Below are 27408 nucleotides of genomic sequence, written 5' to 3' on the forward strand. Positions count from 1 at the left end.
CCACAGTTCCAGGACATTGCATCAAACTCCAGCTACTCCAAGAGGAGACAGCTCTCGTGGTGGAAGAATTCTTGTCTATGTAAGCCAAGAAGGGAGACTTTTAGGCAGTTTAATCCACAATGGTCTCTTACTTCTTATAACTGGAACCACAAATCCACAGTACAAGACAGTATTAGTTAGGTTAAGTGGTGCTTTTGATAATAAAATCAGTGAATTCATTGCAGTACTTTAATAAAAGGATGAAGTCCAGTGAGTGCCAGTTGCTAGGAGCAAAGAAGAAAGGTTCCCATTTTCCAGGTGCATTTGTAAGTTCATATTATTAGAAAAAAGATAAGTCAAATCTGTGCAGTTTCTATGCAACCATGTCTGAGAACACAGAGGTGCCAGAGACTCCAGGATCACTTAAAAAGTGGAGGAAAAGATAAGTCATCACAACCCAAACTCAAACTTCGTATTTCAGAATTGCCTACATAACTTGTTCTCTTGTTCTGCTCTGAACAAACTTTTAACTGCAACAAGCTGGCAGAGAAACTTGAAGAAAACCTGAGTACATGAGAACATTGTCAGGGAGAGTAAGACCCTGCTACCTTTTGATCTGATATTGAAGTTGAAATGGCAAAATCAGAATGCTTTGCCTTGTGCCATATGATTTGCTTCACCTTTCAGAGCTCTACTGGTCTCTACCAAGGGGTCTATTTCAACTTGATACCTCTTGCACTGCAAGACCACTGGTCACATGACAGTTCAAACAAACTTGCTAATGAATCTGGGTTTAATCTTCCATGGCCAGAAGTACGGCACCTCCAGATGTAGGGCTGGTTGAATTATCAGGTGTAATTCATGCATCAACACTGGAGATTTCCTGGCAGCACAGAGTCCAAACCTTCCTCACAGGACACCGTGATCAGCAAGACATTCCAAAAGAAGAATCAGAAGGCCATAAGTCTGATCCACTATAGTAAGGAACAACACCATCCATCATTTGAACTAGGAATACTCAAAGCTTCATTAGCCAACCGTATTCTTAATATACTAAATTATACATAGATAGATATATAGATAGATATATATTTATTTTTTTTAATTGGAATAAAATACACTGGATTTTGGTTTGCTCATTTACAAGGGAGCTCCCTCCCTTCCCCAGTTAATTTGAAATTAAAACCTAGAGGCTGAACGTAAGCTCATTCCCAGTGTTCCAAGATGGATGTAACATGAGAGGAAGCCAGAAACTGGAAACATGCACTCTGGCTGCAACAGGTTAAGAGGTGAAAGGGAGACCAGGTATTTTCATTTGTAACCCTGAGAACATAAGGAATTGCAAAGATCTGGAGAAGAGCCTGGGGTTAAAGGTCACCAGGCTTTTTATTGCAGTTAAAGCAAACTCGGACTGGGTGATCCCATCCACGAGAGGGAACCGCTCTGCGGTCGTGTGAGCATTCATCACAGAATCCCTGGCCACAGGCCCGACAGTGATGTTTGGAGAGTTTGATACTGAATTCCTTCCGGCAGTTGTGGCAGTGCAGGATTTCATGGTCTGGTACCCAGTATGCAGGTCGGGCAGCATCTTTTACCAGACCTATGGAGGAAGTGAGGCAGGGGGATGAGAAAGAGGGAGGAGAAAATAATCTGTGAACATGAGCATGTCAAGAACATACTCCAGTGGAAGTACTCACACACCACAAGCCATACCACTGCCATTAAGAGGAAGACCACCTACTGACAGAATACTTCAGTGCAATGGGTAGCCATTTAGGCCATTCTGCCATTCTCCCACTTCAAAGAGATAGACTGTTTCTCCTTAAATGGTGGCATTTTCCCTTACTCAGACTCTTCCAGAGGTTGAGACACTTGCTTTTCCCTACCTTCAGTTTCAGCTGTGGCCATAAAAACACAGTCACCAAACCAAACATTCAGGAACACATGTACTGTTTCAACTGAGAAAGGAATTTATTCTGCCGTTCACTGAGTTGGACAACAAACTCCCACAAGGGTGATGGCAGGACATGCTGTAGGCAAAGCAGTGGAACGATGATCTGTGCAATGAGTAGGAAGTCAGGTCCAACAACAGAAGATTCAAATGCAAAGTGTTTGCTGACATACCTGAACTGCTACCCAGCGCATGAAAGAGCAGCAAATGTTCACTGTACTAAGCTCACCATTAAAGATCACATTACTGATTACTTTCCCATCATTACCAACCTGGACAGCTTCAGATTCTCAGCCCTCCCTTGCAGAAGTACCAAGTGCCAGCAGTATCCATGAACACACTTAAAAGGCACTCAGCATCTCTGGAAGAAAACCAAACCTGGTAAGATGCTTCCTAATTGGCCAGTTTTTAGGGAACTCCAGCTGGCAGGTCACTGCAGTGATGCATCAGGGGAGCATGAATTAATCACAGCTTGGTGCACACAGATATGCACAACAGAGAGAAAAGAGAACATATGAACTGCAGAAACAGTGTGCTGAAAACCAAAAGGAAACATCAAGCAAGAGAGGCGCAGGGGGCTGTAGAACTGTCAACCAACAGTGGTATCATAGTGGAGGTGCCAGCCTGTCACACAAACTCTTGAAGTTTAATTAGGAGTTCTGCTCTGTGAAAACCAAAATGCCTCTAGACAAAAAAAATCCATCCGAAAAGAACAGAGCTCACCTAAGGGAATGTCCATGGCTGTCACCACTGCTCCAAGAGTGTTCTGCACAGCTTCCCCCACCTTCCTGGCAATAAGTGTCCCCCCTTCCTCATCTGAAGGCAGCTCAGCCACATCTGCATGACACAAGAGTAAAGGACTCAACACTTAAGTCCAGCACAATTTCTGCTAAGTTTCAGTTAATTTACAAATTTAGCAAAAACCAGCAGCAAACTCAAAAGGCAGCTTGGACCCTCTCCTCCGCCTTTATCTCCCACATCCCTGATCTTGGATTGCAGAGTTTTCACTTTCATTTCAGCAGTAACGGACAAAATACAGCAGCATCCCTGCTCTGATGCTAGCTCCAGACCATCAGCAAGTGCCAGAAAAACAAAGTGAAGATCCAATTAGAAAATAATTTTGTCAGGGAGTCAGAAGTCTGGTAGCTCATTGCAAGGGTCGTCTTCCTGCCAAAAGACATCAAGCTCTGGAGCTTCCCTACTAAAATCTCTGTGCCAAAACCCCGTTTGAGCAACACTGTCTACACCAAATGGAAATGGTTGTGAGCCAGAAGCCAGGGACAAAGACTTCAGACTAACTATTGCCCAGGGATAATTCTGTCACAATCAACTCAAAATTACCTAACTGGATGCCCCTGTTGTCATAGCAGTTGTCACACACACGCACTGGTGCTGGTCCCCAGCCTCGCTCAGGCACTGGACGGGTCTTGGAAGAACAGCCATCACAGAAGCCCTCTCCACAGGCCCGACAGTGATGTTTAGTGTCATTATCTTTAAAAGGCGTGTTGCACTTATTACAACTCTAATCAGAACAACATAGAAAGAAAAACTGTTAGTTTGATCTTCCTTAATAGAAAAATAGAGAGCAGAATCCCAGGATAGCAAGGCTCAGACTGAAATTGTGAAAAATATAGTTACACCCAAGACTTGGGTGCTACCAGCCCCATAACTTTACCCTAGGGAAGTGATTCAGACAGGTAGATGTACAGTGGTTAAGCCAATAGATTGCTAAGATCCCTTCATTCACAATCACAAATAATTACAGCCACATCATGCAGGGCTGAATGGTGGGTATTTGATCTTTATGGGGGTAAAAATTCAGAAGGCAGTTTTCATTGAAGAAGTATCTGTTTCCCACAAGACAGAGGAAATCCTTTCCCAGTTGAATTGTTTGGGCCAGCTTTTTGCATCTGGTGTGAAGCCAGAGTTTAATCTCTGCACCTATAAAAATAGTACTATCAGCCAGATTTAAGATATTGATTCTTTGCTTTGAAGAGCAAGTTCATGCAAGCCAGGATTTTCTGTGATACTGCTGGGAGAGGAGCTCACAAAAAGTAGGGAGAAACAGTCTCTTTAGCAGGGCTGGGCAGAGTCTCTGTTCATACTTTCTCAGGCTAAGTCAAGAATGGGAAGAGCTGAAAGCATTTCAGTTTTCTCAAAATTGTAGAAGGGCTTGCTGCAATAAATCAAGAAGCATTTGGAATCTGCAAAATACTATATTACTTAAAGGGTGAGGAAAAGGGTTTTTAGCTATGCAAAGCTTTTCTCAACAGCAGCTGCTATTTACCAGGATCTGAGAGTTGGGCCTCCAGTAAGCTGGGGCAATCTGGTCTGTCAACCAGGAGGTCACAGCTTTTGTGGGTCCCAGGCTAAGTTCAGATACTGATTGTGCCATGAAATTCATCCCATCCAACAAACGCTGGGCTGCATTGTTGTTGTCTTTCAGAAATCCATCAGTCTGGAATGAAATGGATATTCATTTAAAAACAGGGAAACCTCATTTTTTTAGATGCAGAGGACTCTGCAACCCACTGCTCCTGTTAAACTGAAGGGCAAGCAAGAGAAAAAATTCACCAGCCCTGCTTTGAAACACAGGGGTAGGTTTTAATGGTGTATCATTCACATGAAATGTTCATAAACTGGCAACTTGGCCATTTCAAGATGGCTGAAAGATGGCTGAAGGCCCTTGCAAAAGTTCTTTTAAACGGCAGAGACAGGGACCAGCTGTAATGAAAGCCAATTCATTTTCTCCATCAATGTCCCGAAGATCCAACATAAACATGCGCGTGGCTGCATACATACACGAAGACTATCCAGCAACCAGACTTACCCCCGGCCAGACGTGCTCAATTTCTGTCCTCACTACAGTGTTCACAGGATCTTGATTGCCAAACCAGTACTGTCGGCTGCGGTACACCACCCCACAGTTGGGGCACTCAATCACGTATCTGCAGAAGAGGAAGATGAGTTACCTCAGTGAGATACTGGAAGTCCAGTGCACCAGGCAGTGTAGAGGTAACAGAGAGCAGAAAGATCTTAGCTGCAGCACTCACCCTGACCAGGCATACTTGGCAAGGCCCAGCCAAGGGGAGTCAGTGGAAGCAGAGGTTTTTGGCACCACACTGACCTCCATCCCTCGTTCGTAACAGGCCTATAACACAAAGGCTCAATTAAAACTGCATTCTTGGGAATCCCAGACTCCAGGTCTTGCAGCTGTTTGGCCACATGGAGCATATAATTGGCACACAGTGGTCTCCACAGCAAAGGAGAGCACTCATCAAAACTGGTTTAAAAACAAAAACAAACCCACTATCAGTAATGACATCAGGGAAATATTTCTACAATAAAAACCATGATGGTAGCTGAAAATTTTCCTGTCTCCTGCACACATCCTTCAGAAAAATTGGCTAATACCAAGGAATGGACAGAATCAAATAAGAAGAGTAACCACATCAAGTATGTAGGTCAACATCACCCAGGTTGAGAGCAGCTGGGTTCACAATTTAGCTAGCAAATGACACATAGCACACAGAGATGATGACCTCTCCAAGTGAAAATACAAGTTCAATGGGGATCACTTTTTCTTGTCAAGACCACAAGCACCTCTGACAATTAAAAAAGTACAAGAAAAAAGGCACATGCCTGTGATATTCCTCATTTATTGGGCCATCCTTTCCTTCTCCATTCTTCAGACCTTGTCCTTGTGTCACTACTCACCTTGCAAGTGTAGACTCTGTTATCATACTGGTGAGAATATCTGCATCGACTTTTGGATTCATGAGGGACTCCTTCCTTTGCATGGTTCATGCTCTTCTTACAGCCACACCTGAGTATGCAAAAGCAAACCATGAGCTGATGCTGTTAGATATGGGACAGATGTCACCAAGAGTTCATTTATGTTACTATCTTGCATTTGTATAGGCATAACCCCAAACCATTTTCACAACTGTACATACAGCAATGACATCATTTATCATTGAAAGACAGGCTCTTTGGAAGGAGGCGTAGCAACTGTTTCACAGTACAAAGCAGCACCACACAACAGTTCAGTGTGGGAAATGATCACTGTAGTCAATCTAAATTTCACAGAGAATTTTAGGAAGAACTAACCAGGTTTGGAAATTGACCAGGACAGAGTTAACACTGCAGCCTTTGCAAGGAGCTGCTAGAAATTCTCTTAATGAGCATAAAAGAGCAGGAACATAGCACTATATCATATATGAGAGAAAGTGTTTCCAGAAGCATAGTCAGCCATAACATCATGCTGCTATAGTACCTCACAGGCTCAGAGCACTGACTGTCATCTACTGCCCTTCCAGGCTCAATCTTTGGGCTCTTCCCAGAGAATTGCAAGCCAAGCTCTAATCAAACCTGGGGCTCCACTTAGATCTAGTCACTGAACACAGCCCAAGCCCATGATGTGTGCTTTAGGATTGTTTATACTGTTTAGGTAATAAAAATGGCATAAAAAGCCATCACAGGAAAATTTCAGGTGATTTCTTTAGACACTCCTTTCTCCCTGCCCTGTGTGCACTGGGGAAAAGATATGGGCAGAACAGGTTTGTAGCCATACAGAAAAAACAGAATAGGCAAAGACCACGCATCCAGCAATAACAGCTGTCCAATTCACATATGAGTTGAATTTCAAGCGAATTCTGCCTGGAAATACTAGCTAATGATGGGTGATGTCAGGTCTCAAGATGTCACAGAAACTTCACATTCAAAGGCTGCAGACCAGGGCTGCACTATCTTCTAGAAGGATGAAGTTGCATTTGTCATCTACTTACCCACAGCTGAGGCACACAGAGGAGCATGTGAAATATTCATCTGGAAAGAAAGAGCTGTGAGCCATCTGGTCATCGGGGATTTCCCCACTGAACCGGTCACTTAGAGCCTGTCAAACAGAAAATAATGAGCTGATAAGGGACTGAGAGCAATGCAGACATTTTATGAAAGCTTTTGCAAGCAAAAGCCTGGGTTCCTCTACTGGAGGGATAGGCAGAGAGAGAATACACAGCTACCAACTAATGTCTTACTAACCTGGAAACCAAGACAAGGATTAGAAACCAAGCAAGAAGACAATCTTGCACTAGTATGGAAGTGACCTGAATGCTTATAAGACACTTACTTTTCTCCTCTCCTCTCTTCCTGCCCCTACTTCAAATTTTATAGCAGAAATGGGTGGCAGGGGATTGCATCCACCTCTGTGCATACAACCCATGCCCAAAATAGCAGGGTGCTTTCTAAAAGGGCCTTGCATTCTGGAAACCTCCAGAAGGAATCTCAGAGAGTCATTTCTTACAGCACATGAGGACACATTCTTTGCCCCTCAGCTCAGAAAGTGCAGCCCTGAGCTTTCCTCTGGCCCCTTGAACAACTGTTCTTCTCTGGTGAAACTGCAAGACTGAGACAAAGGGATTTGTTCCCTTTCCTGGGAGCATCTGTTCTCAGATTAAGTCAGTCCTTAGCCTTGGCACACTTAACTTTTTCAGTTCTTTTCGGTGTTATGTTAAAAAAAAAAAGCAAACACTGGAACAAAGCAGATGGTTAGGGTTTTTCTTCATGGAGATCTCTGAAGGCAGAAGGTCTAACTGAAACTCTTCCTACAGCTGAGGTTACTATAGTGGCTGCCTTTCTTTCTCTTCCTCCCTCTCCCCTCCCAGGGAGTGGGGGGTGGAGCATCTCTGCTATCTAACAAGGGTTGACTGCACATACACACAGACATGTGCATATCTCTCACCACAGTTTCTCTTAGATAAGATCTCTATGTAGACATCTGATTTCACAGAATTTCAAGGAAATTAGCTTTAAAATCTCTTTCAAACTTGGCTGATACTGGCCAGTGGATTCAAAAGTTAGGAGGTGGACACAGATCTCTAGCAAGCCTTGTGTCAAGAAGTGAAGCAAAAAAAGTTAATTTGTAGTCAGTAGTGATCTGAACACAGCAACCACTTTACTGGACATGAATTTAAGTATACTAGCAGCTCTATCTGAAACTGGATTACTTCAATAAAATCCTAGAAATTAAACTGGAATTAACCACTCCAGCAGCTGCCTGCCTGCTCCCTAATGCAAGGAACTGTGTACATGCCACCCTGATACCTCCCTCTGTGCTTCACCTACCCCAAATACAGAGCAGCTAGAATTATCTGTTCCAACAGCTGTGACTAACATCAGAAAAGACTGCTAACACTACCTTCTTCTGCAGATATGCCCCAGCTTAGTCCGTCCCTCCCCGATGACAGTTATTTTCATTGGCCCTAAGAGCACATGATGCTAATCAGGTAGTGGTAGCAATGTGCAAACGTATGGAAACTTGTAGGACAGACTGCAAGTGTGAAGACCCAAAAATCCCTCTGACATCCTAGCAAGGTGAACCTTCTAAGAGAATCACCAGCTGCACTCTCCTACTCTTTTTCATCAGCCTTCTGATCTGATGCTGCACCTCTCAAATGATACATCATTTGGCTTGATCCCATTTTGTTTCCTAGCTACCAACACATCTCTTCCTCCTTTTTGCCTCCTAGCCCTTGGGTTACACTACACTCACTGCTAGGTTTTGCCAACCATTAACTCCCTCCAAGTCTCCTGCATTCCCTCACCTTGTGCTGAGGCCATCCTTAGAAATTTCACCAATAACTCCTCCTGGGACTCCTCTTTGTAAATCACTGTCATTAAGTGCTTGTCACTCACAACATCAGTTATTTTTTTTCTTTCCCAGTCAGTTTCTTCCCATCTCAGTTTTTCTATTTTGCTCTGGTTTGCTCTCAACTTTTCTTGAACTTTCAGGGTCTTTGCTAAGGTGTACATTTGTTTTAAAGTAAAAAAACTACCCAGCCTACCTGGCTGTTACACAAAAATCATCATCTTCATGGACAAACTTGCTTTATCTCCAGACATCTGCAAGTCTGCGTCACTGGTTCACGTGCTCTATCTTTATTAGCTGCAACTGACAGTTACTAGCAACCGCGATACTAATAAAGATTGTGACAAACTCTTCTCCGCTTACTTTTAGCGCTTTGTAGATAACCCCAGGCTGTCTAGGTGACCGAGTGGTATTGTTCTCCAGCTGCTGCTCCACAGCTCGCCTAAGTCCAGAGAAATCTGTTGGAGGATTGTATGTCCTTGTTCCCTTGTAGTGGATTGAGCTGAAAGCCTCAGGAAAACAGCTTAGCTTCCGAAACCGATCCTGAATGAGCTTCTCAGGAACCTCAGAAGGATGATCTATATATAAGAGTACCAGCAAGTACATAAACAACTGATTGTTTTAAATAATATTTAAATTGCACAGTGCTTTCATATGCAACACAGTGCTAGTTTTCCTAATTAAACCTTCTAATACATCTGGAATGCAGTTGTCGTTATATTTTACAAGAAAGAAAAGAAACAAAATGTTTCCAAAAGCAGTCTCTGTTTTTTGATACACAGCTTTAGATTCTAAGGCCAAGTTCCACAGGTAAAACCAGAAACATCTAGGTTTGGAAACACAGATATCCAGAATAAGAAGAGATTTACAACATAATATAAGGAAACTCCATGTCAGTACACTTGTTAACTCTTCTCACCAGACCATAACTTGGTATAGCTAGTCCTAGCACCTGACAAGTAGAAGACATGAACCTTACATGGGCTGCTCATTCTCCATGTCAACCCTGTAGGCAAGGAAGATCGAGCTTCTATCAACCCTTTGTACATGGTGAAGCACTTCAGAACTGGCCACATCAGGTCAGACTCTATAAAGCCAACCAGATTCTTCTGCCTGCTTCCAAGTACCTGCTGCAGATTTCAGAATAAGGCAGGCCCCTACTTCCCCGCCCTAAAACTACATAAAACACTCTTATCTCAATTACCCATCAAGGCAGATGGTTACAGCTTACTGCAAATCCATGTGCTAAGAGGTTTCTTTCCTATTATTACCATGATCAGAAGTGATGATAAAAATATAATTTTACTACCCTAACTTTGCAAACAGGTGCAACTATCATTATGGGTCACTAAATTAACCTGCTGAAACAGCAAATTTCAACAGCTATATGAAACTCTGCATTGCTCATCAGCAAATTGGTATGTAAGAAAAGGAACCACCTCGACAGGTAGGTTAAAAGTAATTAAGAAGTCACTCTAATAATAACCAGAAAGAATGCCAAGTTCTTCTACTAGCTCAAGACCTCACTGGTTAGAAAAACCAAAATGAGAACGTGGGCAAGCAGGGAGCTGCTGTGGTACTACGCAGCAGAAGACTCCCAGATGTTGACAGACAGCAGGACTGAGCCTCAGCTGCTACAGGCCAATTCATTAGGGCTCTTGCTCATCAGAGCATCAGAAATGGACAGAATGAATGAAGGTTTCATCATGCCTTTTGAAACATGTAAAAAATGGGGCCAGGAGAAGAAATTTAGATTGCTGTACAGTCAAAACCAAAACGTGCAGTGACTTCCATAGGACAGTCCATTTCACTCAGACATACAAATAAAATACACAATTTAAATATGCATAATCCAGCATGACACGAGTCAAGTTAAAACTACCGGTGAAGAACACTGAAAGCGATGGGAGTAATAGTGTGCCAGGCCTGCTACTTTGGCCATATCAGGTACTTGCAGAGAAAAGTGGTGTCAAACCGTCAGCTCTGTGCCACAACCTCAGTCCCAACCTCACATCAGCCTCAGAACAATGTTGGTCCATAGAATTTAAAAAAGTAGAGTGAGGGTACTGTAAGTATTAAAGTTCACCGATTTCATTATTCTTGCTCATCCTAGTTTCTACATAGAGTTTTATTTCAGGTTTTTTGCAACAGGATATTCCATATCCCTGCCAAAAGTCCAGGGTGTCTCAGTTTTCACCTTCATCTACCATATCACCCATGCTCATGATTTGTACAATGACCCCTCCTACGGCTGGCAGAACTCCCATCATGACTAGTCAGTGCTGATGTCCAGCTGGCTAAGAGGATTATTCTAGCTGAGCTGGGGTAGTCAGATCGCCATCAGGGAATGCTCTGCTATAGCCTGGCTCTCAGAGTGGAACAAGTGACAGCAAAACCTGAACCACATCTTTTACATGGTAGTAAAGAACACTGATATTCAATGCAACCTGATAATTCATAGATAGCATTTAGCACATTGTAATTCAGTTTCTTACTGCCTACTCACCAGAGCCCAGTAGCTTGGTGTACACAGTCTCGTGAAAGATGATGACACCTGGACCCAAAGTTGACAGAGGAACATCTAGGCCACAGCGGGCTGTGGTAGCTTTTAGCTCCTTGGTGAAATGTTTTAAATAAGCCTCCGAGGCATCACCAAGGAATTTGAAGAGATCATTGTGGAGCCTGTCAGCACGAGTACGGTAGATGACAAGGTCAGAGATGGCCAGGACCTTCAGCAGCAGCCGTGTTCTCTGGCTTAGGTTCACAGTAGCCCCCAGGAGGCCCTCTGTATCAATTACCACCACTTTGCGGACAGGGTCATAGGCTGCCCAGACTCCAACTGTGCAAGACTCTTGGGCTGGAGACGTCTTGAAGACTTCCCGGCCATAGAAGAAAGTGTGGTTAAGGGTATGAGACTTGCCATCCCCCGTGTTCCCAAAGATGGACACTACCTTTAGATGCTGGTCAGGACTGCAGTCCAGTTTCTTAATAAAGTCTTCTTCATTCCTTACCTTCCAAAAAAAGAGAAAAATATTACAACTATGCAATTGGAGTAGACAACACTGAAAACACACCTGGTTTCAGGATTCATAAGATTAACAAGAGTGATTACTTCCTGTTCAGATTTCATCGTAAGTTTCTGAAGCACTAAAAAGTCCAAAGCAAAATATTAGAAAGCAGTTTTGTAACATGTACACATCAATGGGATTTAGGCTGTCCCATCATGTAGCTGTGTTGGAAGTGATGTCTCACTGTGATTACCGGTCTAGTGAAACCTCTTATACCTCACCCCATTCCCTGAGGCAGTTGGAAGAAGGGAGCACAATTGTACTTCCAGGTCTGCCAGAACAGCTCTTTGGAGCATGGCAGACACTCCCAGTGCATTGGTCTTCTGGCAAGCATCCAAATTCAGGTGCAAGACAGGGGAGTGCTCGTGTCACCTTAAATTGCCTCATCCACAAAGGCTGAGCACCTGTTTAGGGAGAAAAAGCTCCTCCATGCAGCTGTGCTGCACCTATCCACAGCCCGGGGCTCTCAGACACAGCCTGTCCTGCTCTCACTGCTCTCCAGCTAACAGATCCTTCATCTGAAGGGAGGGGCAGAAAAGAAGGATGCAAAGTTGTGCACTGGAATCAGATGGTTGAAGCACATCAAACTGGCTTTTACAGAAGTGCCACAACTACCTCAATTACCCATTTCATAATTTATTGTATTGTGCTTTCATTTAAAAAAAAAAAACAACACAACACACACACGAACACAAAACCAAATGAGAGTAGACAGCCTTCATCAGGTAACTTCTCTTTGGCTTCACATAGATTAAGTGACAAGCATCATGCTATTTAGGTTAGAGAATAGGGCATTTTCTGTTCAGATACTAAAGCAACAGGGAACAGATGAACAAGCAATGAAACAGGTTAGGGCTCTGTATAAGACCCTGCCTTGTTTTTGTTGCAGAATATGGCTTTGGCTTTTAAAGGTTTCATGCTTCTGGCTATGGTTGTTTAGCACTCGCTTTTTCTTCTTCTAACAGGTTTTACCCACGTGTTATGTGACAGGGAAGAATATGACAGGGGCACTTTTTGAGAAGGATTAAATTCACCTCCTTAGTCACGATTCCCTCCTCAGGGAATCCCTGTCAGCTGAAAGGAGCAGGCCTTCCATCTCCTCTCGTCTGCCTCTCAACTTCTGGAAGTTCCTTGGCTATTTCACCCCGACAAGTACAGTTGGAAGGTCTCACGATACATGATCCACAGAGGCCATGAGGTAATAAATGGTTTCTTTGAACAAGTTTATTCTTAGATTAGCAAATTAGTTTAAGGCTCAGCCAGCCCCATTCGCTCTGGTCAAATCTAGACTATGAAGGAAAACAAAAAACAGCCAGTGTGCCAAAAACCAAAAAATAACCAGTGTGCCAGATTGTGGTTGGGAACAGCGTTCAGAAAGAAAAACCGTGGACTGTGGGGCTGCAGTATCTTCTCACTGACTCAAAGCATACAAGGCAGCCTCATATTGTGGAAGAAAACAGGAAATAGAGAAATCAAAACACTCTCAACAGAATCTTTCCTGGTGTCTGCAGGAGACATCAAGATAAACTTGAGTTACAGGTGCACAAGAAAGGGTCTGCTTTTTTGGTAACTGTGATTATTAGCTTGTCATCAGGCAGGTAGATGACAGATGCTGTTTCTCTTAGTGTCTCTGGAGATGTCCCTGTGGATGAAAGGAAGTTCTTGGTTCACAGCATAGCTCCTAAAAACATTCACAGATCTTGACAATATAATCATATTATGTGTATGTAAGCAAAAATGAACATGATAAAACCAAAACAATCTGGAGAAGAAGTTAACTCCTGCCTCCCAGACTTCTCACCATAAGGGTGGCAGAGCCTCTTTTTGCCAGAGTCAGAGGTTATGTACTCCCTGGACAGCACAGCTGTGTAAGTATTGGCAGGACAACTAATAACTAAGGTCTTTCAGGCAGCACTGGTTGTTATTCTGGTATCATTTTGGGAGAGTTTGTGGAAGGGGCTGAGTCAGTAATGTCAGAAGACATAAAGGATAATAGGGACCACAGGAATAAGGGTAGCTCTGCAATGCATTCCCACCAGTAAAAAACAGGAGTCAACTCAAACAAACTCCGCTGCAGTTGAAATTGTCCCAAACTGAGCTAATGCAAATGTCCACACCACCAGTCATCTTTTGCATTCAATGTACTCTAACAACCGCTGATACCAGTGCAACTTACTGTGGGAAGAAGAGCTGGATTGCTGACCCAGACAGAAGAGAAGTTAGTTCTAGACCACTCCAGCAGAAAAGTTATGCTGAATATAAAATCAGACACCCAAAGCACTGAGCTGTTATCCCCTTCTAAGGCTCTAGACTTTTTCAGACTTCCTTCCTGAGACAGAACTCAGGAGTGATTCGGACAAGCAAGTCACCCAGGAGCACAAGAATGCACCCAAGTCCAGCTAGTCCTATATTGTGTCTCACAGGACTCAGTAATGGGTGAGAAATAACTTAGACATTAAAAAAGTAAATGTTTTCTAGCATGTTTTACCACAGTAGCATACTACTACTCTCAGTAGTCAGATGTCAAAGGACTTCCCGAACAGTGGTTGCATCTAGACACTCATGTTTGGTAAAGAACCAGTAGGCCCATCCTCCAGGAGGCTGTCTAACCCCTTTGTGAACATACTCATAGTTTTGGATCCTGCAACATCCTGTCACAATAAATTCCATGGGGGGGGGGGGGGGGGGGGGGGGAGCAAAACCAAAAACCAAACCAATACAACCAAAAAAACCCCTTCCTTTTGTTGAATATGCTTGTACGTCATTGGGTGTTCCTTGCTCTTGCGCACTTTTCTTTAACCACTGCTGAGCACAGGGATGGTACTCTCAAAGAACCATCCACAACAATCCCCATATCAGTAGCCGAATTTACTTCCCTTGAGCAAGTTCCTTTAAGACATTTAAAAGTCAGAGTGGGTGTAATAAGTGTCGAAGTACTAATTAACCCCCATTGGGCTCAAGTCCCACTTCTCCATTTTGCGCCTCATCTCTAAAGAAATTTGCACAGTACCACCTTCTGCTCCATGTGCAAAGGACTCATGTTTCCACAGCTGTGTCCACTCCCACATTGCCCAAGAGCTCCACATCTCTGACATGAGCAGCAGAGAGTAAGTATGAAACCTTCCTTAAATTGCACAGCAATGTCAATTAAGAATGAAAACTTTCTACGTCTAACCTAAGACAAGAGGCATATCTCTCCAGTCCCTTCTCTATTTTGCCATTTCTAGTATCAGACACTCATTTACACTTTTGTTACAGCTCTTAGAAGAAGATTCTCTTCTAGAAAGAAGAGTTTTTACTCCATCATAGGTTAGAATCCTGGTTAGCCTTCTTTTATAGTTTTAACTACATTTCTGTTAGCAGCTGTCATCCAGCCCCCCATGCAGTCACTCCACCCAAGCTGAGCTGAACTGAAGGTAAAGGTCTTCAGCAGGAAAAACAGAGAACTTTACAGCTGAAGTCCCCTCTAAGGAGGACACAAAACCTCATACCATGCTGCCATGGAATGCATTTAGATCTGAAACATCCTTGTCACCCATACTTAGCAAGCCATTATACCTAACATAACAAGTTTCCTAGATCTGAGCCATAATAAAAGTAGAACTGTTTAGGAAGAGAGAAGAAACAAGAACTGCTAAAATTACATTCCTGCCTATGAATTTCTTGGAAACAATGTTATTAAAACAATAACATGTTAAAAACTTAGGAACAAAATCCATAAAATGGAACAGAGTTTCCAATGACCTGTACTCACAGAACTTTAAATCTGCCTCCACACAAAACAAACACATTAAGAGAATCAGACATTTTTACCACAGTTTTCTCCTTTTAAAACTCTTCATGAACCCTTTAAGGCTTGCTAATATTCACGGAAATGGCACACAAAGCCAGAGCTGTGCCACAACAACACAGTACCTCAAAACAAAAATCAAGAGTGCTTAGCATAGTATTCAGAGTGCCTTCATTTGCTGGTCTTACACTCCCATTTTGACTTACATTGGTACTTTTGTTGTTGCATTTTGAAATCTTACTCTTTGCTTGACCTGATTTTAACAGAGTATTTTTAATAATTAAAATACATTTTCTGCCATCAAGAAATATACCAACATCCAAATAATTAATTTTATGAGTCATTAGACTTGCCTGACAACCAGCAAACAACAATATCTTGATATCAACCACTAAATCAATAAAGAGGGTATAAATTTAACACGCTTTTCAATTAATGGAAAAATAAGCTACAAGATTTGTAACAGCACATCCAACTATATACCAGCATAAAATTGCAAACATCTGAAACAAGTCAGTCTCCAAGTACAAGTGGTCAAAACAATCAAGTGAAAAAAAACCAAATATTTCCCTTAAAGCATTGGCAATACAAGCAACACTGGCAATACAAGCAATTCTGCTCACAGTTCAGAAAACATTTTAAAAAGATAATGCTTAAAAGAATTCAAACTAACACCTGAAATCAGAGGGAGAAATGGCAAAGCAAGCTAAAACAAGATCTGCAACCTTTTAAGCAGCCCTGAACTTCTGAAACACAAAACTGACAATTTTAGGTAATTGATCTTGAGGACAGAGTATCATATCAATCATTAAACCTGGAAACGGAACAGATCTGTCAGATCTGCCCACCTCAACACAGACCAGTTCTTTATGACACAGCTTCTAAATTCTGGCAGTTGTGTTTTAACTCTAAAAAACTGAGTTCTTATGCAGAGGTAGATTCACACAAATGTCTTATGGGTGCATGTCTAAAGCCCCAGGTCCTACTGTTAGGTCATTACATCAGAATTTCAGCATATGTCGAAAACAAGAGAGAAACCTATAAAGCAGATTTCTTCCTTTAACTACAGCCTATAAGACAAATCTGAGAAAAATACAGTACAGTGCTGCCACCAAAATTCACATCTCTGCAGAGCTCCTCACAATCACTCCCAGAAAGGCACTGCATGAATGCAAAGAAGTGCAGCTGGCTCACCCCAGCAACTCAAGTGCAACAGGCTATTAAAAGAGCAGCTGGAAAGTCCCTGCTTTTGCCCCAGGAGAAACTTGTTGATATTCCCAAAAGTTTTTTGCTACCAAGTAAGAAAAAGGACTGGGTAGCTCCCTGTGGGGAAGAGAAACTCTCTGCTATGAAACCCATGACATAGTAGAGCTGTGAGAGTGGCCCTGGACTATCATAATTCAAACCCTGTTTCCACTAAGACCATAGACTAATTCAGGCTGAAAGGGACCTCAGGAGGTCATTACTCACTCCCAGGTTTTAGAGGCCTCTAAACAAGAGAGAAGATTTTGATCATAAGCAGGTGCTCAAGAAGAATCAAGGCTGACTTGTAAGTCCAAGCAGCTCTAGTTTCCTACCTTGGTTTGTCTCCTATACCTTTTTTCCTGCATGACTTCCCATAGAAAATGTCATTTATGCCATTACTCAAGTCCTCCACACATAACTTAAATTCCATAATCCAATCACATAGACATATTTGATAAAGAAATAAGTGCCTCTAAAACATAAATTTTCTAAGTTTTATGAAAATAAACAGCAGATTAAAAGACTCTAATAACCTGAGGAAAAAAGCTTGTCTCTTGCCCACTCCACACAGCCAGCAAGATAGAATAGTAAGCTAAGCAGTCACACCCATACTTGCTAGCCAGTAAGCATGCTGGCTGGTGCATGATAGCACACATACTGCTGCTTACCCAAAAGACAGAAGATGTAGGTAAGCACTGGATAATGGGAGGCAGACATCTCAGAAAATAGATTTCATTAATTCTACTGCTCAAAGAGTTACTTGTTACTATGTAAACATTTTATGGTAGCTTGGGAGAGTTTTCCTAAGAGGGCTGTGTTAATGGATTAGTTTATAAAATTGCATATGTCATACCACTAGTTATGGTATTCAGGAGTAAGTTATTAATCATTGACCCAGCAAGCACTTAAATATATTTATCATCATTGCCCTCAGTAATCTCCTAGACTTCAGCCAAGCTGACACTGGACATCAGCATTTTCAAGATCAGAGTCCTACAGAGCCTCAAGCCCAAACTAAGTGACCTGACACTGGATGCGAGGAGGGCAGAATAAAGAAGGGGACAGACAGGCCCTGAGGATTTAAGGTTAGATTCCAACACTCCACCTCAGCTTCAGCTAGTTTTGATCTTATTCACTGCGCTGGGTGCAGGTCTGGCTCAACCAAATGAAAGCATTTATATTAGGGGTGTTTTCTAACCTGAAGTTTTTTTATACCTGCTTATTTGCCTTCACTGCAGTACCGCCTATGGGTTCTGTTGAAATTTGTTCTATTAGGCTCTGCACGCACCCATGAAAACAGTGTCCCTGAACTGAATATCTTTTTCAGACCAAAGTTATGCTGTTTGTTCCCACAGCTCTGGCAAAGGTATTCAGGGACAGTATTTTCATGGGTTTGTACAGAGCTTAACAGAATGAGTCTCAACAGGTCCCTGCAGTGAAGGGTGGAGGCTGCCCATGTCTGAGGCTCATGTCTGTCTATTACAGGACTCTTTCCTGAAAGAGACAAATAGGTAAGAGTTAAATCCTGCTTAACAACCCTACCCAAAGAGAGAGACCCTATTTCAAAGGTTTTAAGACAGTGGTGGAAAAAACATAAGGGGATGGGAGACAATACAATTTGATTGGACTCCTTCCCTAACCCAAGAGGCAACATTGACTGAAATATTGCTACTACCAGATAAGTTACCATTGTAGATGACAGCTGAGTTATATGAAAGTGCTGAACACAGAAGTAAGACTAGACAGCCCACGGTTTGCTAGCTGAAAAACTACTTTTGCAAGAACTCAAAACTAATAAAGCTAATAGACTTCAAGGTAAATGCAACTGCTGCAGAAATAACACCAATTTAAGAGTGTCATCTAACTCGTAAAGAAAACAGTACACAATGAAGCAGAAATCATTATTACATATCCTAAGTACCTTTCAGGTTTCCCATGGATGTTAGTTCAGCCACACAGCTTCCAATCACCACCCCAATATCACAGCTGTAGTAGCAGAGGCACATCCAGGTGAAGAGACTTGCCCAGAAGACAGCAAGTCAGTGAGTGAGTTCATGCAGTAACTATTAGTGTTCCTCAATACTAAGGGTAAATAGATTACCTGTGCGGACACTACTTTATACCACTGTCCTTTTAAAGAGGGGCGTTTACAAACTTACTGGTATTACAGTTCCACTCTTCCTAGAGAATAGTTACTTTGGTTATTTTCCCAATTGCAGGATGTTTTGACAGACAGGCCAAAGGACTATGAAACTTCTGCCTTTAAGTGATCCTAGAGCAAGACATTAACAACCCAGGTAAAAAAGTAAAAGGTATACTGCAGCAACATCTGCCTCCCAGCAACCCATGCAGAAGTGAGAAAGTGGAGGAGATGGAAAGAACAGAAGAGCTGGAGGACAGCAAGCTGCCAGTTCCCTTTTCTTTCTTGAATGTACCCCAAACCACTCACATCCTGCTCCTGCTGGCAGCACCCAGGAGCCCAAAAGGATCACTGGATAAGTGCAAAGATGTACAGCAGAGGAAGGACTAGAACACCCCCTTTCCCCTACCAACCCTATTTAGTTCAGGAACTCCTCAAATGAAACAGTGGGTAATTCCACAGTAGCTTGCTACCAGCTTCTCTCACCTGTGACATGCTCTCCTTTGCTTCTACACCTGCACTCATTTCAGCATATGGACAAGAAATACAGGAAACAAGCAAGAGATTTTACTTTAGTTACAGCCCAAGAGAACTTCATCATGAAGAAGGAGCAAGAGCAGTTCCAGGGAAAAGCAATATTTGTAAGTGGCTATGTTCGAATTAGCTAGGAGTCAGCCTGAGACTGTTAAAGGAGCTCTGCATTTGTTGAATGGATGGCTCCTCTCCCATCTTCTAAAAATAATCTTGAAAATACTGGTATATGTCCAGTGGAAGAAAGAACACTCCTAACCAGCAACTGCCGAGTAGTTTTTCTACTTTATTCCAAGGACAGGAAAACAGTGCACTTTAGTGTAGGAGAAGGAACTGCAAAACTGATAACAGACAGGGATGGGAGGAATACTGACAAATAGCAAAGTAATAAGAGAAAAATTCCTAGAGTGTAGGACAGCAAACTCCCAAAAATACTTTGGCAAGAAAACCTCTCTGAAGCACAAAGAGGAGGAAAACTCATCAATAGTACAGCAACAGTGATGCGGCACAGAAATTACATATCCTGATCCAACAGATCACACTGACCTAAAAAACTTGGATCCTTCTACATTTCTTCTTCCTCCTTTACATCCATGGCAAATATACCAGCTGTGATTCTTCAGTTTACAGGATATAGACTAAAATTCCCAGAAACTTGCAGCTGACTCTGCTACCCTAAAGCACAAAAAAACCACCAAACCCCCCAAAAACCAAAAAAACAAAAACATTCCCCCAACAGCAAATCAAGCAAGATTGTCATAGGAAGTACTACTATTTGCTAAACAAATGCTTTTCTATTACAGAGGCAAGCAAGAAGACTTAAGAGATTGTGATCTTCTCTTGGGAGAGAAGACATAACACTGGCTTGCACTGACTGACAAAGAAGACTTGTCTAGAAAAAGCATTCCTAGTGACTCTCCATTCTCTCATCCCTAGACTTTGGCCAGGCTCAAATCAGTAGGTAGTAAGGAAAAATCACAGGACTTTCATCAGGTTTGCAGTGGGAGTGAGAAAAGCAAAGCAGCCTTAAAGAGTTATCACTCTGTATGTGTAACTTTTTAACAAGAGGGGACAGAGGAGGACACATGGACTTTTACATGTTAGAGGCTGGTTATTTAATGATTGTATAAAATGGTCTGCATTTAAGTAAGAGCTACGAGTCATTCCGCGTCATCTAAACTGACTGCAAAGCATTATATAGATCCTGCTCAGTATTTGCTGAAGGAAAGAGCTTAATCCTTTAGGTGTCTAACCCTGCTAGCAGGAATAAAAAGAACTCAAGGAATGGGGCTGGATTTAGGAAATTGAGATAACTATTGGCAAAACAAAAAGACCCTGCTAACTGAAGAAAGGGAGCTCATAGTGGGTATGTCAGGGGAGACCCACTAATGTATACTTCTTTCTCCCACAAAAAATTATAGTGTTGGGGATATTATTTTTGTGACTAGCTAGATGAAAAACTTCCTTTTCTTCCTGTTTTCTTAGTAAGACAGGCTACAAAGTCAGTACCTTTTATTTTTCTTTGCAACCCAGAGATTGGGTAATTTCTTGTGACAGAGCTAGTTTCTGGTCAAAGATTAGTGAACTCTAAAGCAGACTAATAACAATGAAGCATGTCCCCTATCTTCTGGGGTCAATGAAAGACTTTCTCTACCTCTCTAAAGTATATATGTCAAGTCCTTAATTAGGGCTTCGGACAAAGTGTTACCATAGAAGCCACTAGTGACACTACAACCAAGTTCTGATCCTGTGGTAAGAACTCTCAACATCTGTTCCCAAAGATAGAAATATCAAATTGTTGTTGTGCATTGTTGAGCATTTCTTCTCCCCTGCCTCAGAAGTAGTAGTAGATAGAGTTCACTGTACAACTGATACATAAGTCCCTGCTTTACGCTAAAGAGCTCTATTGCAAAGGCATTGTATAAAGACAAAGCAAAAATGGATACTGTTCCAGAAAGTGCAGAAACATATGTACAAGAGACAAAGAGATGAGTGGAAAAGCTCAAGTGCAGTATCAGGACTCAAAACAACTATACTAACCCGAGTCGTGTTTTTATTGTTGTGTTTTGCTGTGTTTTTCTTAATAGATCCACAAGTATAGGGGAGTTTTAAAAGATCAATGAACTGATTCTGTAAGTTCTTAAGGGAAGTGCCTCCTGTGTGCAAGGGGCAGCACTAGTGACAGCACAATGATGCTTGTTTGAAAATTCAGCAAGTTAGAGATAAGAAAGGAAAGCTAACATCTTGACAGAGCAGATCAGGAGATTCAGTTGGGGGATTTACACACATAAAAGAAGGCAGCACGCAGTTTAAGTCTAACATGGCAAAGAGGAGATGTGGAAGATGTAATGAGAGCATTGACAAGACAGAAGCAATTGACTGAGGAAGTAATCCCCACAGTATCATTCTGAGTAGAGATGAGCAAGGAAGATAGACTATGCCAGAGCCAATTAACAAACAGATGCTGCAGTTATCAAGAACAATTTGATTGAAGTCTCAGCTTTAGATATGCAATAGATAAGGCCAAAAGTTTAATACTGTGTAAAGAGAAACTATGTAATACAGCCTGAGAAAAAGGACCTAGAATGGGGTCTAAACTGCAGGTGGTGCCAGTTTGTAAAATATGGACAAGATTTGTTTTCTGATAGAAGTAGTCAATAAGGTCTTACAAGGGGCAATAAGTCCTGGAAGAAGGAAAGGAATATTTGTGGTGTAGGTCAAGATGACTGGGGACTAACTCACAAGAGTCGCAAAGCATCATGCTGTGCGGTGTGCGAGACAGCTGGGGTTGGACTCCATGGGGAATAACCTCTCTCTCTGGTTCTTCCACAGACTTGCAGTGCAAACTTGGATTTAACCTTTAATGGCATTTTCTTAACATGAGATAACCAATCTCTTTTTAAGGTGCTCAGACATAGTGCTTTTATGATGAATATCACAGAGAAGCTTGCAATTCACAGATATGAACTTAAGCTACTATCGGTTCCCTACAAACAACTGCTTCACAAGCAGTAGTTTAAAAAGGGACCTTTCCCAACTAAGTGGATTTGAAACAAGCACAAGAAAACCATAAGCTCAGAAAGCTGAGGACATGTCTGCAAAGCACAAAAAAGCTCCAAACTAGCTTTGAGCAGGCCAGCACATCTGTGCAACATGGCACAAAGACAGTTATGCAGATCTCAGAATTACCATAGCTGTTACCAGTGCAGTGCTGAGCCCAAGCTGAGAATCTCCACCTCTCAGCTAAACTAATTTGCTCAGGCACAGCTCCTTATGGATTAATCTACATTGCTTCTGGATCTGGAACTAGCTCAGTCATTGCTTACATGCTATAAATGTCCTACAGTTTCAGAGCTACCACCTCCAAGAAGCCAACAGGAACAATGAGATGAAACATAACCACTTAAGCTTAACAACTCCAAGTTCCAAGGGAAACTAAAAAGAGAAATCTCTTTGCCTTGTGTTCCCATCTCATTGAACCACTTTCGTCTTAGAGATTTGTAAACACGTATACATCAGCGAGTATCTCAATCCATCATGTTTGCTCAGCAGCATAACTAGTTCTGCCTAATTTTGTAGGACTAGCATTTAACATTGCTATGGTAGAATCTACCACTGATAGCAAATCAGGAAATAAGAGAGGAAACTGCTAACTAATGCAACAATCTTCAAGTTCCAAAGGTCAGAAAACAGATGGTTAAAGATAGCTGGACTCCATAATTCTGATAAATCCTTCTCCTGTCTGCTCAAGCTTAAAAAGCCACACGCCCTCAAACCCTGAATCTCCACATTTCAAGTTATTACTATTTTGGCATTTGGGCGAAAAGTTGGTTTAAATAAAGAACATTCTAAGGATTTCTCCCCGAGTTATCAGCAATAATCTTGCTAATGACAAGCACAAAAGACTGAGGATCACTTTCCTATAGCTGAATTGGCTGTTCCGTATTATCAAGAGCAAAAGATGCTACAGAAGAGGTCTTCGGAGCTAGCTAGTCATCTGACAGCCCTCTCTAAATAAAGGTCCTCATACTCACTAGCAGAAACATCACTATAATAGCAAGCACTCTTTAAGTTCCAGCTGCCAGAAAATATCTTAATTGAAAACTCTCAAATTGCTTTGACACTGGCTGTGAGATGTCACGTAAGTTTTCAGCTATGAGGAGGAGAAGATCACTCCAGATGGAAGACCTCTGATTCAACATCCTGATAGTGAAGCAAGATCATTTTCGGAGAGCTTTTTCAATCCAGTTCTGATCAAATTGCTATTATCTGATAAAAGGACCATTGCTGTCCCAATAAGGAAGTTGGCTTTATTGCCCATGACATTTAAATAGCAACATACTTGCTTGCAAGAGGCAGCCAAAAGTCTTCCTCAATAAGGCTTACAGATTCACGAGTATAAAGATAACTTAAACCAGTGCAACCACACACAGCCACAGCTTGTGAGCAGCTTTCCAGGACAGCCCTGTTCTAAGGCATTTCAGAGCTTGCTCTACTGGTTAGATGAAGATTATTGAAAAGTCTGCATCTAAAAGTAATAGCTGCATCTGCCATGCATTACAAGGAAATGTGTGTGTGCCTAGGGGAGGCATACAAACTTAGGACTGCTACCACACCTGAAACTCAATCACTCAGTTTACAGTCACTGGTGTCCTGCACAGTGTGTTTTCTATGTCAGTGCATCGTAAGGACTGTCATCCTTTCCTCCCTTTCCCCTCCAAAAGCCACAAGAATCTGTCAGTCAGTACACCTGAACTGACCAAAGTGCGACCCAAGTATCTTGCATCTATTCTATACTATAGTGTAATTACATTGTACATTTTATATATATCTATATATATATTTATACTCTACTATAGTACAGAATAGATACAAGATACTTGTGTCACATTTCCTTGCAATGTATGGCAGACACATTGACTGTTACTATGATGGATACAAATAACTAATCTACCAACAATCAGAATATCACAATTCTTTTTACCGCTGGTAGGATGAATATGTTAAATTAAAGTAACCAGATACCGAGTCTTCGGGTAACTACACATTTTCTTTCAGTGTCTCCTGAATGAGGTTTAACATGAAGGGTGCAAACTGGAAGCCAGAAGACGAAGCTGAGTTTTCAGTTGTGTGACTAACCTGCTCTGTGACTTTCACACGTTGCTGGTTTTATATTTGTAAAGTATTTTTACATTGTAAAGTGCTTACGCTCACCAAATGTAAAGGCCAACAGAAGAGTTCATTAACTGCATATATTGAATGCTAGGCTCTCTAAAATAATGCCTCCTGAGAGGCTGTTCCTAGTCAACTAGTATTTCTAACGTTACTACCAGCAGGCCTACCCCAAATGGATGGCCAATTTCCCCCTCTTTCAGCAAAAGGCTAACATGGAATAACATTTGTGACAAGGAATATAGCTTAACCACGACATCTGTAGGACTTGGATGGCACACTTTGGACCTTTATTTCTACGTCACCCTATTCCTAAAAATCAGATGGATTTACTGATGCTAAAGGAGGGTAGCAGGGGGCTGTAGTCTTGCATTAGCACTGCTTGGTACAGTGCCCACTCCTAGTCATATGGTAGAAGATTGGCTGCCAGCACTCCCATTTGCAGGATATCTCCTACAATACTCTCAGTTCAATTTTGTTCAGGAACGATCAGCATCCTGCACAGAGAACTCTTATCTCAGTTGTGTGTGTCTCAGTACAGGGTCAATTCTTTCAGCAGCTTTGCCTACCAAGCCTCTTAGAGGAGGCTCTTGCCATGCATAAGGTTTTAATGAACTTGAGCTTTTGAGGAACTCATGAGCAAGGCCACTCCAAGGCACTGTGTCTTTTCGGCCCAAGGTACTCACTTAGTGCCACTTAATTGGCTATCCTCATTTTATTACCATTGCTGCCAGTTACATGTCAAGTGTTAAACATGCATCACAGCAGTCTGTTAGACTGAGAGAAAAACTAAAGGAACTCACCCGTTCAAACAAACCACAGCAGTTCTTACCTGAATCTCCTCAGTTTCATCCACCAAGAGGAAACTCACAACTTTCTCTGTCATCTTCCTTCTCTTGGTCTCCTCATCCATCCCCTCCTCCTCTTCCTGCTCTTGGGCTTTACCAGCATGGTACACAGTGACAGGGTGCTTCCTTCTGTTCCCCCCAGCATGTGTTCTCTTCTGACACTCCACGCAGAGGTTGATTTTGCACACCTGGCACCTCACTGCTGCTATCTGCCTCGAGCCTGTCATGCTGGCGTGCATTATGTTCCCATTGGCACCTTTGCAGGAGTCACAGTACGGGACATGGCCGGGTTTTATACGGGTCCGTTCGTGGTTCCGTAACCTTTCCGGCTGATGCAGCTCTTCTTCACAACGCTGGCACTGTAGGCTCCTGCACTCGTCACACTCAAAGATTGCTTCATCTGTCCCACTGCAAACATAGCTTTCCTGGCACAGGAGTGTCGTGTTCTGTCCTTTCTCTGCAGTTTGTGTGTGGGCGCTCATCTTCAGATTTCTTTAAAGCAACGTTTTTCCCTCCTGTTTCTGTTTTGAACAGTGATACGTGTAAAAGTCAGTTGCAAATTTAGTATTTTCACAGGGGAAAGAAACACAACAGGAATGCTGTCCGTACTTAATTTTAAATAATTAATAGATGTTTCTGTAAGATTCACACACTGACCTGCCTCCCAGGAAGAGTCTTGTTAAGTGCAGATGAAGTTTCCTTTCTCCAAAATAAACTCAAACAACGTGGCTGGTTTCATGCATTGTTATGCCCGAATGCTGGTACGCATTCTGCCTCTGCTGAGACGTATAACGTATTTTCAGTGATGAGGAAAAAACCCAGTCTGGTGTACTTCAGCAGACAGGGCACAGGGTCTCCCTGAAGCAGAGAGCGGAGGGAGACAGCTGACGACACAGAGGCAAAAAAGGCATTAGAAATGCACAAGTGCATATACATGTACACACACACGCACAGAGGACTGTGTCAATACTAGAAAATTCTCTGCTTTCACTCCCCAGCTAAGCTCCTCCTTCAGAGTTCACAGTATTTATTTGCTGGGAATTTCCTGATGCGCTTCGCCAGATAAACAAAAATCCGCTCTCTTTGTGCGCTCCTTCTAGCGACGCTGGAGAACGACCGCTACCGCGGCCAGGCCGGCGAGGCGACGGGTTTTCTCCCTTCCCCTCCCCAAGTTGCCGACGCAGGCCCCCGAAACCAGCGCCCGCTAAGGGCAGGCAGCGCACCGAGCCGCCTTTGTCTCGACCTGCTGCCTCCCGGCTGCGCGGGGCCCCGGCCCTGCCGCCTCACACCGGCCCTCGGCCGCCTCCCCTCCCGGCCCGGCCCTCACAGAGCCGCTCTCGCTCCGGGCTGACCCTCGGCGCCCACCCCGCCCCACCGCCGCCTCTCCCCGCCCGCTTTCGCGGACCCGACGAGGAGAGAGCGGCCGGCCGGGAGCGCTGCCCCGCGGCGGCCGGCACTTGTGGCTCGGCCGCTCCCGGGCCGGGCGGGGGCGGCGGGCGGCCCCCCGCCGCCGGCCGGCCGGAGTTACGTAACGCCGGTGCCAGCCGGCGCCTCGCTCCCGCGCCCCGCACCTACCTGGGGGCTGCGCCCGGCGGCGGCGGCGCCGTCCTAGTCCGAGTCAGCGGCCGGGGAAGGAGAAGGGGGGAAGCCCCCGGCTTCCGAGCGGCTGCGGCGGGACCGGGAACAAAGGCGGCGCCGCCAGCCGGGCTATTGTTTACAAGCCGGCGGCCACCTTTCTTCCCCTTCCTCCCGCCGGCACCCGGTGACTAAGGAGTCGGGTCCCGGCCGCGGCTGCTTCTTCCTCCTCCTCCTCCTCCTTCCCCCCCGCCCCCTCCGCGCCCGGGGCGGGGGGTGTCCCGCTTCTCCTCCCCCAGGGGTCGGGGCGGCGACCCGACCATGCAGGCGAGGCGCCCGGGAGGGCTGAGCTGAGCGGGGCAGGGCAGGGCAGGGCAGGGCAGGACCCGCGCCCCCTCCGCCCGCTCCCCTCGTTGTCAGCCGGGATCAGCTGATCGCGGGGAACTTCAGGGTTATTTTCTCA

The 27408-nt window shown here is 43.4% G+C and overlaps 1 protein-coding gene across 4 annotated transcripts; it reads right to left on the reverse strand.

Moving 5' to 3' along the window:
• Positions 1–27374, reverse strand: ZFYVE1 (zinc finger FYVE-type containing 1). 4 transcript variants are annotated; one of them, XM_075030571.1, is made up of 13 exons: positions 26946–27374; positions 26028–26228; positions 25355–25891; positions 11083–11587; positions 8940–9154; positions 6718–6824; positions 5648–5756; positions 4984–5081; positions 4761–4878; positions 4218–4388; positions 3272–3452; positions 2654–2767; positions 1–1579 (listed from the first exon to the last, which is right to left on the reverse strand). In XM_075030571.1, exons 3-13 carry the CDS (start codon positions 25850–25852, stop codon positions 1347–1349), a joined length of 2349 nt encoding a protein of 782 aa, XP_074886672.1. In that variant the 5' UTR covers positions 25853–25891; positions 26028–26228; positions 26946–27374; the 3' UTR covers positions 1–1346. The 4 variants fall into 4 exon arrangements, with proteins under 4 accessions (XP_074886672.1, XP_074886670.1, XP_074886671.1 ...); XM_075030569.1 differs by having other exon boundaries at positions 26028–26254; XM_075030570.1 differs by lacking the exon at positions 26946–27374 and having other exon boundaries at positions 26028–26332.
• Between the last annotated feature and the right edge of the window lie 34 nt (positions 27375–27408).

Source organism: Buteo buteo, chromosome 6 (genome assembly GCF_964188355.1).
Source record: "Buteo buteo chromosome 6, bButBut1.hap1.1, whole genome shotgun sequence".
Classification (NCBI taxonomy): domain Eukaryota; kingdom Metazoa; phylum Chordata; class Aves; order Accipitriformes; family Accipitridae; genus Buteo; species Buteo buteo.

What these genes read in the sequence shown, in the direction of transcription:
- ZFYVE1 (XM_075030571.1), bottom strand. Translation starts at nt 25,852, where the DNA reads ATGAGCGCCCACACACAAACTGCAGAGAAAGGACAGAACACGACACTC. An exon ending in TTATCTACAAAGCGCTAAAA is followed by an intron (nt 6,825 to 8,939) that starts GTAAGCGGAGAA and finishes TCTGTTTGACAG; the next exon opens with GCTCTAAGTGACCGGTTCAG. An exon ending in ACAGAGTCTACACTTGCAAG is followed by an intron (nt 5,082 to 5,647) that starts GTGAGTAGTGAC and finishes TTTGTGTTATAG; the next exon opens with GCCTGTTACGAACGAGGGAT.